This window comes from Rhea pennata, chromosome 1 (genome assembly GCF_028389875.1).
Source record: "Rhea pennata isolate bPtePen1 chromosome 1, bPtePen1.pri, whole genome shotgun sequence".
NCBI lineage: Eukaryota > Metazoa > Chordata > Aves > Rheiformes > Rheidae > Rhea > Rhea pennata.
Genome location: NC_084663.1, coordinates 216,177,868 through 216,189,738, shown reverse-complemented (window position 1 = coordinate 216,189,738; position 11,871 = coordinate 216,177,868). Strand labels below are relative to the sequence as shown.

General features: G+C 54.0%; 1 protein-coding gene across 9 annotated transcripts in view; it reads right to left on the bottom strand.

Annotated features, from left to right (window-relative positions):
* Positions 1-88: 88 nt before the first annotated feature.
* STIM1 (stromal interaction molecule 1) overlaps positions 89-11,871 on the bottom strand; it is a 106,330-nt gene continuing 94,547 nt past the window's right edge. For all 9 annotated transcript variants that reach the window (XM_062567515.1, XM_062567521.1, XM_062567519.1 and 6 more), the window contains one exon: positions 89-2,716. In XM_062567515.1, the coding sequence (XP_062423499.1) occupies positions 2,167-2,716 (550 nt within the window). In that variant the 3' untranslated portion in view covers positions 89-2,166. The remainder of the gene's footprint in view (positions 2,717-11,871) is intronic.

Here is an 11,871-nt window from a genome sequence, read left to right as displayed (position 1 = left end):
CCGTCCCGGTCCCGGGGGGGGCCCCTCGCCCCCCGCGGCCCCGGCCTCTGCGCGCACCGGGAGCGAAGAGAACAGCAGGCGCCGGCTCTTAAAATATACTACATGCTTTATTGGATTTTAAAAGTTTTATGAAATGACCAAAAAAAAAAAAAAAAACGAGAATTGGCAGATGTGTCAACCGTTGCCGTTGCAGGGACCTCCCAGCCCTTCTCCTGGCGCCGCGGCAGCTCGCTGCTGCCCCGAGCAGCGCAGCCGGCTCCCCCGGCCCCACGGCGCCCGAAGCGGGGGGCAGCCCCCGCCGCCGCACGCCGGCCCCAAGCAGCACCGGCAGCGGCCGCCGCCCCGTCGCCCTCCCCGCGCCCCGGGGAAATGCAGGCACTTAGTCGTTTAGAGGAAATTTCGCTCATCTCCAAGCAGCAGCGTGGTTGCCCACCTACCCCTGTAACCACCGCCGCGTCCCCCGCCAGCCCCTCCTGCACGGGCAACGTAGCGCGCGCTGCTCCGGCGTCGGACGAGGCCCCATGCACGGGCTCTCGGCGCCCGCCCTGCGCCCTCCCGCGCGGGCGCCCGGCCGCAGCCAGCAGGGAACCCCCCGCCCGCCTCCGAAAACGGGGAGGAAAGCGCCGAGCCCGAGCGGGGTGGGCCCGGCGGGAGCGGGGCCCGGCGGGAGAGCGCCGGCCGGCGCGGCCCAGGAGCGCGAGGCAGGGTGCCGGGCAGCGGCCTGGCGGCCCCGGGGCCGGCGCAGCGCGGTGCTCCGCCAGCCTCGGGGCAGAGAAATCCTCCCCGGGGCCGCGAGAGCCCTCCCGAAGCGCCGAGCGCGGCCAGGCGGCCGGCTGAAGGCGCTCCGCCGCGGGCAGGACGCGCTCGGACGCGCTCCTGAGCCTGCGGGTTCCCGGCCGAGCAGAGCCCTGCCGGGAAGCCCCCTCGGCTCGGCCGTGGCCCCCTCCTCCCCGCCCGGCAGGTGGGGGCACGCGGAGGGACGGCAGAAGCGGCTCTGGGAGCCGGTCTGCGCCCTGCAGCCCTCCCCGCCACTCCGAGCTCAGCCCCCGGGAACGTCGGGGTCCAGCTCCGAGCCCGCTCGCGCCCCGGCCGCTCCACGGAGGTTCCCGGGGGCGGCCGGGGGCTGCCAGGCCGGGTCCTCGGCCGCGGAGCATCTACCTGCCTCCTGCGTTTTGCAGTTACCTTTTGTGCTGCTCACGCTCCCGGCCGGAGGAGGACCCGGGGCAGAGCGGTGCCCAGCCGGGCAGAGCAGCCGGGTAACACTGTCCAGGGAGGCCCTGCTTGAGAAAACCCAGCAGGCTGCAGCTCTCCCCTGTGCAAGTGGGAAAACCAGAACAGCGTACTCGGGCCAGAGCTCCTGGACGCACAAGTACCAGCAAGGGCAGAGCCCCACCTCAAGAGGGTATTTTACTTGCTCTTGCTTATCAAGAGCATGCAAACAAGGTTTTCTCCCTCCCAACTATCATAGTTTTGAGGCCAAGGTGTAGAAAAGTGACTCATAAAAATGAGAACTGCTGTGACGTGAATAAGGCTACTTGCCCAAATGCTCACACCTCAATCACCTCTGAGAGCAGAGCGAGGAGCATCCTCCCTCCTCCCTGGGCTGCTGCTGCGGAGCAGACTGCCCGGTTCCGCTTGCTCCAGAGCAACAGGGCAGCGGACGACCGGTAGAAGGTGCAACTGGTGCGTGTCACAGCAAGTTCCCACCACCCTGACTTCCCATACAGCATGTGCAAAAGTTGGAAGAGGCAGAAGAAACAAAATAATAATAAAAAAAAAAAATAAAACCACATTGAAACCAAACCCAAATGCCGTGTGGCTGAGCAGAGGCAGGAGTAACTGGAAGCCATGCACAGCAAAGCTAGGGACTACTGAAATAGGAAGGGGGAGAAAAGGTGGTTGTTTTCTTTGGGAGGGAGCGGTTGTTTTCTTTTTCTCGGAAATCAGGAAATAAATAAGTTTAAATAGCTCCTCCCGCTGCAGGTGTTGCATGATGTGACTCGGAGACAGAGGGTTCCTAGGGGAGGGAAGTGGGTGTTTGCAAGCACCCGAGCCTGCAGGGTCTGGGAAGAGTGGGTACAGTGCTTTCCCTTTGCTCTAAGCCGCCCCTCCCCATTCCCAGTGGGTTGGGTTCATGGTTGGGTTTCCTCTTCCTCCCTCATCTTTCTATTTCTTGGGCTTCTTGAAGATCTTTAGGGGGAACTTTTTCTTGCTCTGGCCGAGGTCAACCTCATCACCTGTCAAGTTGCTGTCCTCGTCCCCCGGGTTCTTCTTGGCAGCCAGCTGCGGGATGCGCGTGTTCTTGACGCTGTTGGGCCGGGAGTCAGAGATGGGGGAGGGGGTGTCGGGGTCGGTAGAGCTGGGGCTGTGCGAGCGGGAGGAATCCGAGTGGCTGTGCTTGCCGACTGTCGGGTGGCTGATCTCCCCGAGGCTGGAGGACTTCTCCATGCCGTGGTTCACCATCATCATCTTCTTCATCACCATGGGGCTCTCGGACAGCCGCTCCGGCAAAGCCCCCAGGGAGGAGGCTTCCATGTGCCTGCTGCCGCCGTTGGAGGTTGCTGCGCAGATGGCAGGGTGGCCGGAGGCAGCCTCCTCGATGGACCTGGTCAGCAGGTTGGGCCTGGCAGCCAGCAGCTTGGGAGCGGAGCTGGGGATACGCTGGTGGTCGCTCATGTGCGGGATGGAAGAATCTGAGTCGCAGCGAGTTAAGTCTCTGCGGTGGGAAAGGGTGGAGGGAGGAGAGGAGACAGTTAGAGCCGCACGCCTCGAGATGCCCCAGGACGCACGCTCGTACAGAGACACACAAGCCTGCACGCACACACGGATGCAGCAGCTGAGTGTAGCCAGCAGGCTCTCCAAGGGGAACCTCCTGGGGGCAACCCCGTTCTGCAGGGAGAGCTGCTTACGGCAACCTCGAAGCAGGGAGGAACAGCGCAGGTCCCCTGCCCTGCTCCTGCCAGCCTCTCCAGCTGCTTACGGCAACCTCGAAGCAGGGAGGAACAGCGCAGGTCCCTGCCCTGCTCCTGCCAGCCTCTCCAGCTGCTTACGGCAACCTCGAAGCAGGGAGGAACAGCGCAGGTCCCCTGCCCTGCTCCTGCCAGCCTCTCCAGCTGCTTACAGCAACCTCGAAGCAGGGAGGAACAGCGCAGGTCCCTGCCCTGCTCCTGCCAGCCTCTCCAGCTGCTTACAGCAACCTCGAAGCAGGGAGCAACAGCGCAGGTCCCTGCCCTGCTCCTGCCAGCCTCTCCAGCTGCTTACAGCAACCTCGAAGCAGGGAGGAACAGCGCAGGTCCCTGCCCTGCTCCTGCCAGCCTCTCCAGCTGCTTACGGCAACCTCGAAGCAGGGAGGAACAGCGCAGGTCCCCTGCCCTGCTCCTGCCAGCCTCTCCAGCTGCTTACAGCAACCTCGAAGCAGGGAGCAACAGCGCAGGTCCCCTGCCCTGCTCCTGCCAGCCTCTCCAGCTGCTTACAGCAACCTCGAAGCAGGGAGGAACAGCACAGGTCCCCTGGCCTGCTCCTGCCAGCCTCTCCAGCTGCTTACGGCAACCTCGAAGCAGGGAGGAACAGCGCAGGTCCCTGCCCTGCTCCTGCCAGCCTCTCCAGCTGCTTACAGCAACCTCGAAGCAGGGAGGAACAGCGCAGGTCCCTGCCCTGCTCCTGCCAGCCTCTCCAGCTGCTTACGGCAACCTCGAAGCAGGGAGGAACAGCGCAGGTCCCTGCCCTGCTCCTGCCAGCCTCTCCAGCTGCTTACAGCAACCTCGAAGCAGGGAGGAACAGCGCAGGTCCCTGCCCTGCTCCTGCCAGCCTCTCCAGCTGCTTACGGCAACCTCGAAGCAGGGAGGAACAGCGCAGGTCCCCTGCCCTGCTCCTGCCAGCCTCTCCAGCTGCTTACGGCAACCTCGAAGCAGGGAGGAACAGCGCAGGTCCCCTGGCCTGCTCCTGCCAGCCTCTCCAGCTGCTTACAGCAACCTCGAAGCAGGGAGCAACAGCGCAGGTCCCCTGCCCTGCTCCTGCCAGCCTCTCCAGCTGCTTACGGCAACCTCGAAGCAGGGAGGAACAGCGCAGGTCCCTGCCCTGCTCCTGCCAGCCTCTCCAGCTGCTTACGGCAACCTCGAAGCAGGGAGGAACAGCGCAGGTCCCCTGCCCTGCTCCTGCCAGCCTCTCCAGCTGCTTACGGCAACCTCGAAGCAGGGAGGAACAGCGCAGGTCCCCTGCCCTGCTCCTGCCAGCCTCTCCAGCTGCTTACAGCAACCTCGAAGCAGGGAGGAACAGCGCAGGTCCCTGCCCTGCTCCTGCCAGCCTCTCCAGCTGCTTACGGCAACCTCGAAGCAGGGAGGAACAGCGCAGGTCCCCTGCCCTGCTCCTGCCAGCCTCTCCAGCTGCTTACGGCAACCTCGAAGCAGGGAGGAACAGCGCAGGTCCCCTGGCCTGCTCCTGCCAGCCTCTCCTTGCGGTTCTGCTCCTGTGCACGAGCACCGGTTGGCCAGCTGCACTGGGAAACCCAGGCGAATGGGGGGCTTGTCCAGGCCAGTGCAGACCCCGGCACGCAGGGTAAAGCAGACCCATGTGTCTGCAGACAGAGCTGCTCTCCGCACCTCCTGAAGCACAGCCCCTTCCCCAACGAGCACAGGCTGTAAGCCTGGCGCTGGTGCTCGGACTCAGACCTAGCGCGAGCAAAAACGCTGCTCTACTGGGTACCTTGGGGAGCTGGAAGGGAGCGCTACATGCGGAGGCAGAAGCAGAGGGACGGAGGCCCTGATCCACGAGGCAGCCGCAAGCACTCAGCCCTGAGCTCATGGGTTCAAAAGCAGAGGTTCATATCATCAGAGATGATCAGAGATCTTCAGGCACGCACGCCAGTAAGGAGCCTTTCCAGCAGCGCGGCAGTAGGCCTGGCCTGCAGCAGCTGGACTCTGCTCAGAGACCAGTGCTGCCAGCAACATGGCACCAGCAGGCAGCTCCCTTCCCCTCGCTGAAAAACGACCCTGCGAGCCCGCTTCTTTCCCATGATTTCCAAAAAGCAGTGGGAGTTGCATCACGTAACTGAGCAGTGTTACAGAGCTAGTCCTGGCCCCCAGGAGAACGGGTGCAACAGCGAAAGCCGATGCCCTTTCGGCAGTAGGATTCGGTATAATTTCATTGGGGGTTCCTCTGAATGTTTTCAGCTTGCATCTGTCTGTGCGCGTTGCCCATTTAGCCCCTTGGAGGCCTGAGTCAGCAGACTGACCACAGTCCTAGGACAGGCAGCGTTAGACCTTTCCCCCCCCTTTTCCTAGGTCAGCTGATGCAAACCTCTAATCCTGGACGGGAGAATTAGAGGTTAGGCTTTCCCACGCAAAGCCATGCCCGAACGAACGCTTCGGACACACGGCCGACCCTGGTAGCTGACTGCAGACGACCCTCTACTGCACAGTGGTTTGTGCCCCCAGGCTGCTGCCTATTTGTGATTTTAAAAGGTATTCGCCTACTGATTCACTAGCCTGGATATCTCCTAGACCCTTTTCAAAACAGAGAGTGGAAGTAGGAGGTAGGGAGAAATGGAAAGCTGTGATTTATTCCTTCCAGCCACAGCCGTGCTCTGGACGGGGACGACACGGCTGAACCCCCAGGCTTGGCATCGCTACAGTCCCCACTGAAACCTCTTAACGTGCCTGGCAGCCAGAGGAAGAACATTCAGCTTTTCAAGCTGGGTGGAGGGGCAAACACTTCTGTTCAGTTACTGCAGGGCTTACTTACTACAGCTAGGATTTCCTGACAGCCCTGAGTAAGTGTAAGTGCTCGAAGCACATCATCTTAGGCTTGACACAGGTGCAGTCAGCCCTCAGAGAGAAGGTCTATGCAACAGTCAAGAAAGCATGGACAAATCTGTTTTAAAACAGGAGCAGATTATAGCTACACTATTCTTTATGTCACCGTAGCTAGACTAGGATCATTACTAACTACTTTAAGGCTGGCCTCAGAACTTGTACACTGCGTGGCAATCACTTGTGACTAACACACCAACAGGAAAAAGGGCTGCAAAGGGATACAGTCACCTGCCTCTTACTCGCGACGTTTGTAGAGGCTGGAGGCAAGAAATACAGAATGGAAGGAGGTGCATAGAAGGCAGAAAAGAGTAAAGAAGAGGAGACATGAAAAGGTGTGAGAGATGGGAAGATGCTCACCAGCTCACAGCTGGAGCCGTACTGCCCCAGTGCTTCCTGCTCCGGGCGCAGACACCCTCCACACAGCCAAGCTCTCACACTTTGGAAACTGTGGGTCCTTGGTCCAAACATGCAGCTCAGCCATGCTTGCACTCGCTGCCAAAGCCATACAGCACAGTAGGAGAACAATCCTTAGTTCCTTTTTTACTCTACCAGTATAAAGCAGCATAGGACTTTAGAGCAGGGGAAATGAAAAAAAAAAAGAAAGAAAGAAAGAAACTGAGGCTGTGCAAAGCACAGAGACAAAATGTCCTCATTACTGAACTGGCAAATAAGGAGACTTCCAAGGAGCATCAGCTAGATGCTCAGAGTTGTACGGAAAAGTGATTGCAGAACGACATTGTGAAAAGATATCCAATACAACTGGACTAGTGCAAAAGGATTGTAAAAGGCAGGAAACATCCTCAAATCGTTGTCCTGCATAATGGTAATAAGCATTTTTTTGAAGAAAATCAACCAAAGAAACCTGGGCTTTTGTTTAATAGCTCCAAGGAATATATGGAGAGAAGGAACATTAAAAATATCACAGATGATTAGGATACTGCCCAAGATCCACTGAGAGAGAACAAAATACCCCAGGCATTACTGGAAAGGTCTTTGCCTTTCACGCATACAGAACGGAGCCAATCTGACACCTAAGGAGTGGAGAGCTGCATCCTCAAGGTTAGCAGCAGGTTGGGGAGAAGAGGAATTGAACAATTTGGATAGTGTGAAATCCCCAGCTATTCTGAGCGAGCATCCTGGACACAGTCCAAGGGAGACAACTGCGATGAAATGCACCGTATGGAGACATAAGAGCTCCTGGTTCCCAAACGCTACCAGTAGATAACACAGCTATACAGAAGGTCACTTCCATGCAGTGGGTTACAGAACGAATACACAACGAACAGCTTGGGCAGAGGTTTCGTTAGGGCACCCGAGACCCCGACAGAGTCAGTCCTGTTAACAGCTGCAAAGCATTCGACAAATCTTCATGAATATGAGACATTTCAGAAGCAACTGTTGACAAGTGAAAAGTAGGTACAGACACTGACAGCGTCCCACAGCTCAGTGAGAGGCTCGTAGATTTTAGGAAAAGCATACTGACCTAGCTGATAAATGTGACCATATAACTTGATTCTAATCCATTTAAGAAGGTTACAAATTTCTCGTTTTTCCTGAACATTTCTTGTTCATGTTGGTGTTTAACACACCTACAAATAGGGGACTCCTGCATACTGTCAGGGCTCTTTGCAACCGATCACAAGCATGCTCTGAGCTTCTGTTGAGAACTGGGTGAGCGGGTGGTGAACATATGCTTTTAGAGGTTCATTTTCTCAACAAAGAGCTGCAAAGTGCCCTCTTCCCCCTTTTCAGGAGCCCAAGCAGGCTCCAGTCACACCTTTTGGTGCAATCCCTAGACTGAGTCTGAGCAAGTCAAAGGAACTGCCAGCAGGTGCTTAATGACTGCTTTTAGTTCCAGCATACCAATGTAACGCAGCAATTCTCCTCAAAAAGAGCAGCGTGTTCTGAACTGCTTGTTACTGCACATGGGTTCCCCTGTCCAATTACAGGCATATTTGTCACTGTTTTCACCGGAGTTGAGCTGGGTGGGGGAAAGTCCTGCTCGAACCTCTTTGTTCAGCCACCACTCTACCAGCATAGCAGGCTCTGCAGCTAGCGAAGCCAGCGTGGCAAAACGCTTCCCTGGAAAACGCACTGATCTGAGCCACCTGTGCAGCCATCAGAGAGAGCTCCTCCGCGACGTGCCGCCCCTGCGAAACGCCACGTGCCCTAGAAGTCGGGACCGGCCTGCGCTGCCAGTTCAGGACTTGGTTCCGCTGATCTGGTCAGGCTGAAGTGCTCTCTGGCACGAAGGAAAAGACTGTCGCTTTCCTCAGCTACGGATTCACTCTTTTCTTTCCCAAGCTCTTGTTTAGAGACAGGTTTAGGATTGAATTCAACAAGTGGCAAGGGGGTTTGAAGGAAGGGCCTTTTAATAATCTTTCGTAGGAGTATGAGACCTAGTGGGAGGATGGTAAACTGTCACTGTTAGAGCAGCTTCTGTAAACGCTCCTTTAAAAGAGCAAAGCACTCTGCTTGAAGTTCACCTGAGAAAGTTTCCCTGCTTCACATGAGTTCAGTGTCTCACAGCTAATAAAAACATGTTTAAATAGTAACACCTACTCATATGAAGTTCAAAGTTGTAACTACATTGAAGAATACATTTTTCCTGTAAAAATCAACACAATCCTTCCACTGGCTGTCACAGTCATGAAGGTATTTGGGCAAGGTTGAATGAAAAAATAATCCTTTAAAGCAAAAGTGAAGTAAGAGCAAAAATTAGATTTGTTATCTTAGGTGACTTTAAAAAATTATTATTTAGGAAGAGGGCAAGTTTGCTCACTGCTAACATTTGCAAAATGCCCATTAACTGAGGGAATCCAGAGAGCTTTGGTCCTTCTTTCACAAGTTTCTACAGCTTTTAAGTCAAGAGGAGCCAAAAACAATTCTGTGGTTATTGCAGCATGTGGAGAAAATGACGACAGCAGATGGAGAAACATCCTCTGGTACGGGAGGATTTTCTTCCTCTGACTGCACATGCTGGAAATTTGATCTTCAGACAGCTGGTACCATGCATCATACCAGTGAGGAAGAGACAGAAGCAAATGTTGTCTCTCTGGCTGATGCTGAAGCATCAGTATGAAGCAGACCCTTGGGACATGCAATGGCAACCTCTCATCCCTTTCTTGGGACCTCTCTCACAGCAACAGAAGATCCCTTAGTATCACAGAGTTATTAGTCAGTTTGTGTAGGGTCCCCCCTCTAATTACAGATATATTTGTCACTACCGTTTTCCTTGGGATGTCCTGCTCCCGACCGGAAGGCCAGATGCCACCCCCATGTTTTCAGCAGAGGTCCTAGCCCAGCTCCGCATCACTGCCACCACTCAATACACTGAGTTTAGGATCAGGCACCTAAAAAATGCTACCCCTATGTGGGGCCCAGTTCTGTCCACTGTATACGTTTCTCCGAACTGGGGCTTAGGAACAACCTGGTTCCAGAATAAAGATCAATGTTTTTATCATCTTCATAGGGAATCTGAGAGTAACACATCCTTTTCGCCTTGTTGTTTTTCCTTGCGTTGCCTAACCCTTCTCCAAGAAGGTGCCTTTCCAGAAGTATCTATAGAGTCTTCTGGGCCTGACTTCCATTGGGAGAACAGCAGCAGATCTCCCTAGATTGACTCCTCACGAGAAGGACTTGAGGTGGATGTGCTTCCGGTGTGAGGCAGAAACAGTAAAGGCAAGTGATGTGATGGCTGTTTACAAAGAAGAGATCTTGCTGAAATACCATTTTTTTTCTTTCTGGGCATTCAGGCTTACTGTCCAAGGGAGACTAAAGGAACTGATGAGAGGAAAGCAACTACAGTAAAACATTTTTCAAAAATCCAAATATTAAGCTAACTCATTTAATTAGTAATTTATCAAGTTATAAATCAGAAATATACTCCTAAAGAGTATGTTTTAATTACTGACGCAGCATCTCAACTGGCGTGTCAGTCAAGAGCAGTGGGGAAGACCCAGAGCAGCAGCAGATCCCACACCCCTCTGCATAGTGGCAGTTCAGTGCACAACAGCTAAGACATGCAGGAAGTCTTGGTGCATGGCAAAGCGTTCACACCTCCACGGAGCAGCAGTGGAGAATCAAACTGGTAGCTGGATGATTAATCTACCACTTGAAGCCAACAGACCAGGACATTCAGAAAGATTCTTAAAGGTTACCTCTTGAGTCCTTGCTGCAGCAGTCAACTGCATAGGTTGATTTTGAGGTTAACTGAACACCGGCAGCTGGAAATTTTTGTTGGGGCTTTCTGCAGTTACCAGCAGTTCCCACGGGTAAGCACACTACAGGGGAGGTGTGGCATCCATGGGAACAGAATTTACTAGACCTGTGCCGGCTTTGTCAGAGGGAACAAGCAGGTGGCAGCAGGACACACCTACGCCCCAGGCAGGGACAAGAGGAGTGGAAAGAATATTGCCAATAACCTCAAGGGAGGCTCAGTCAAAAAGGGTTAACACATATCCTGCTAATTTTCATGGGGCTTAAACTCCTAAATAAGTAGCACACATTTTCAAGGGGAAGTGCTAATTGCTCAGCCTGTTTCAAAAGCAGGCAACTGAGTTGGTTCACCCTCACGTTGGCACAGGGCACAAACAGCCTAGATGGTATTACAGGAAGCTGCCTTCAAAGAAAGCGTTTCTGTGATACAGCAGGAACTGAATGCTAGTTCCTTCTGAAAAACTTACACCACCAATCTGAACATGAAAACAGAGACCAAGAAACCTAATCTCAGACAGCATGTTTCTAAAAACCTTGGCCACACGCTGTTGCAGTGTTCACTGTTTTCTTTATATATAGTGAGGCGGACAGTGCTAAGCTACTTGAAAGCACAATTCATTCACTGCTGTTGTTTTATCTGCCTTCACCTACAATTCCTACATTGCCATTTCAAGAATCCAAGGTGACCATGGAGAATGACAGAAGGTAAGAGAATGGGAATGCAGACTGCATAAAGCAAAGGAAGCAGAGGGCAAAACATGGAATAAAGAAAGAGTGGCAGTGGTGGAAAAAGAGAAGATAGGACAGAAGAATAACATAGAATAGTTATTTCTCCTCAAATCTGCAGCCCGTTGATAAACTTCTTCTAGTGGGCTCCTGCTGTCTGTAAAATAACAGGAAATAGGCTCTAAGAAAGCTTAGGAGTGGTTTGAGGGCATCTGACATAATCATACTACACCACGGCTCGGTCTGTCTACCTGGTTGCCACTGCCCTTCCCTGCCTTTTACCAAGAGGGCCCATAACCGCAAGGCTACACCTACCTACAACATGGCACCACTGCAGCTAAAGCCTCCCCTAGAGCACAATCTAATTTGCTATATAGCTTAATTAGTTTGCTGTCCTCAGCACTGCACAGTCAGAGGCTTAGAAACAGCCTTTGCAGTGAAACCCCAACATTAATTTCTTCCTCTCCACTCTGTAGGAGTTATGAATTACTCTTTTTACTGGACTACTGACATCCTCCTTTTGCTTTGACGGCCGCCTCCCTTCTCCATAGGAAAAGGGCTACCAGCGTGGCAATTCAGCCTCTCACTCCCCTCTCCATCACATTTATCCACTGGTACCACTCAAAGCAGGCACTGGAAAGCAGAAACCTCTGTGCATACCGTGCCCTCCACCCCTCTCCCCACCAGGGACAGCCTGCCCCCTTCAATAACATTGAAACACACACCAGCCTTCAAAATCACAACAGCTCTGACCTTATTTGCACCGGATCCTCTGAAGCCAATTGCAAAAGAGAAGCAAAGAGTGAGGAGTTTGTGAAAGTAATTCACAGGCCATACCCCGGCCTTGTCTTCAGAGAAGGTTCCTATCCATCGAACTGCACACAGACTCGGCACCGTACGCAGCTTCGCGTAGGTGCACGCCGGGCGTGGAGAGACCCGATCTCGGAGGGCAGTGATTCCCAAGCCCTTGCTCTGGGGGAGTGGGCTGTTTGAGATCATTTCTCTTGTCAGGTCTTGTCAATATTTACATCTGCTGGGTACAAAAGAGGCTAAACTGATCCATATGTCCAAAATATTCAAGGCAGCACTCTCTTCCTACCAAGGGAGCCAGGATTTT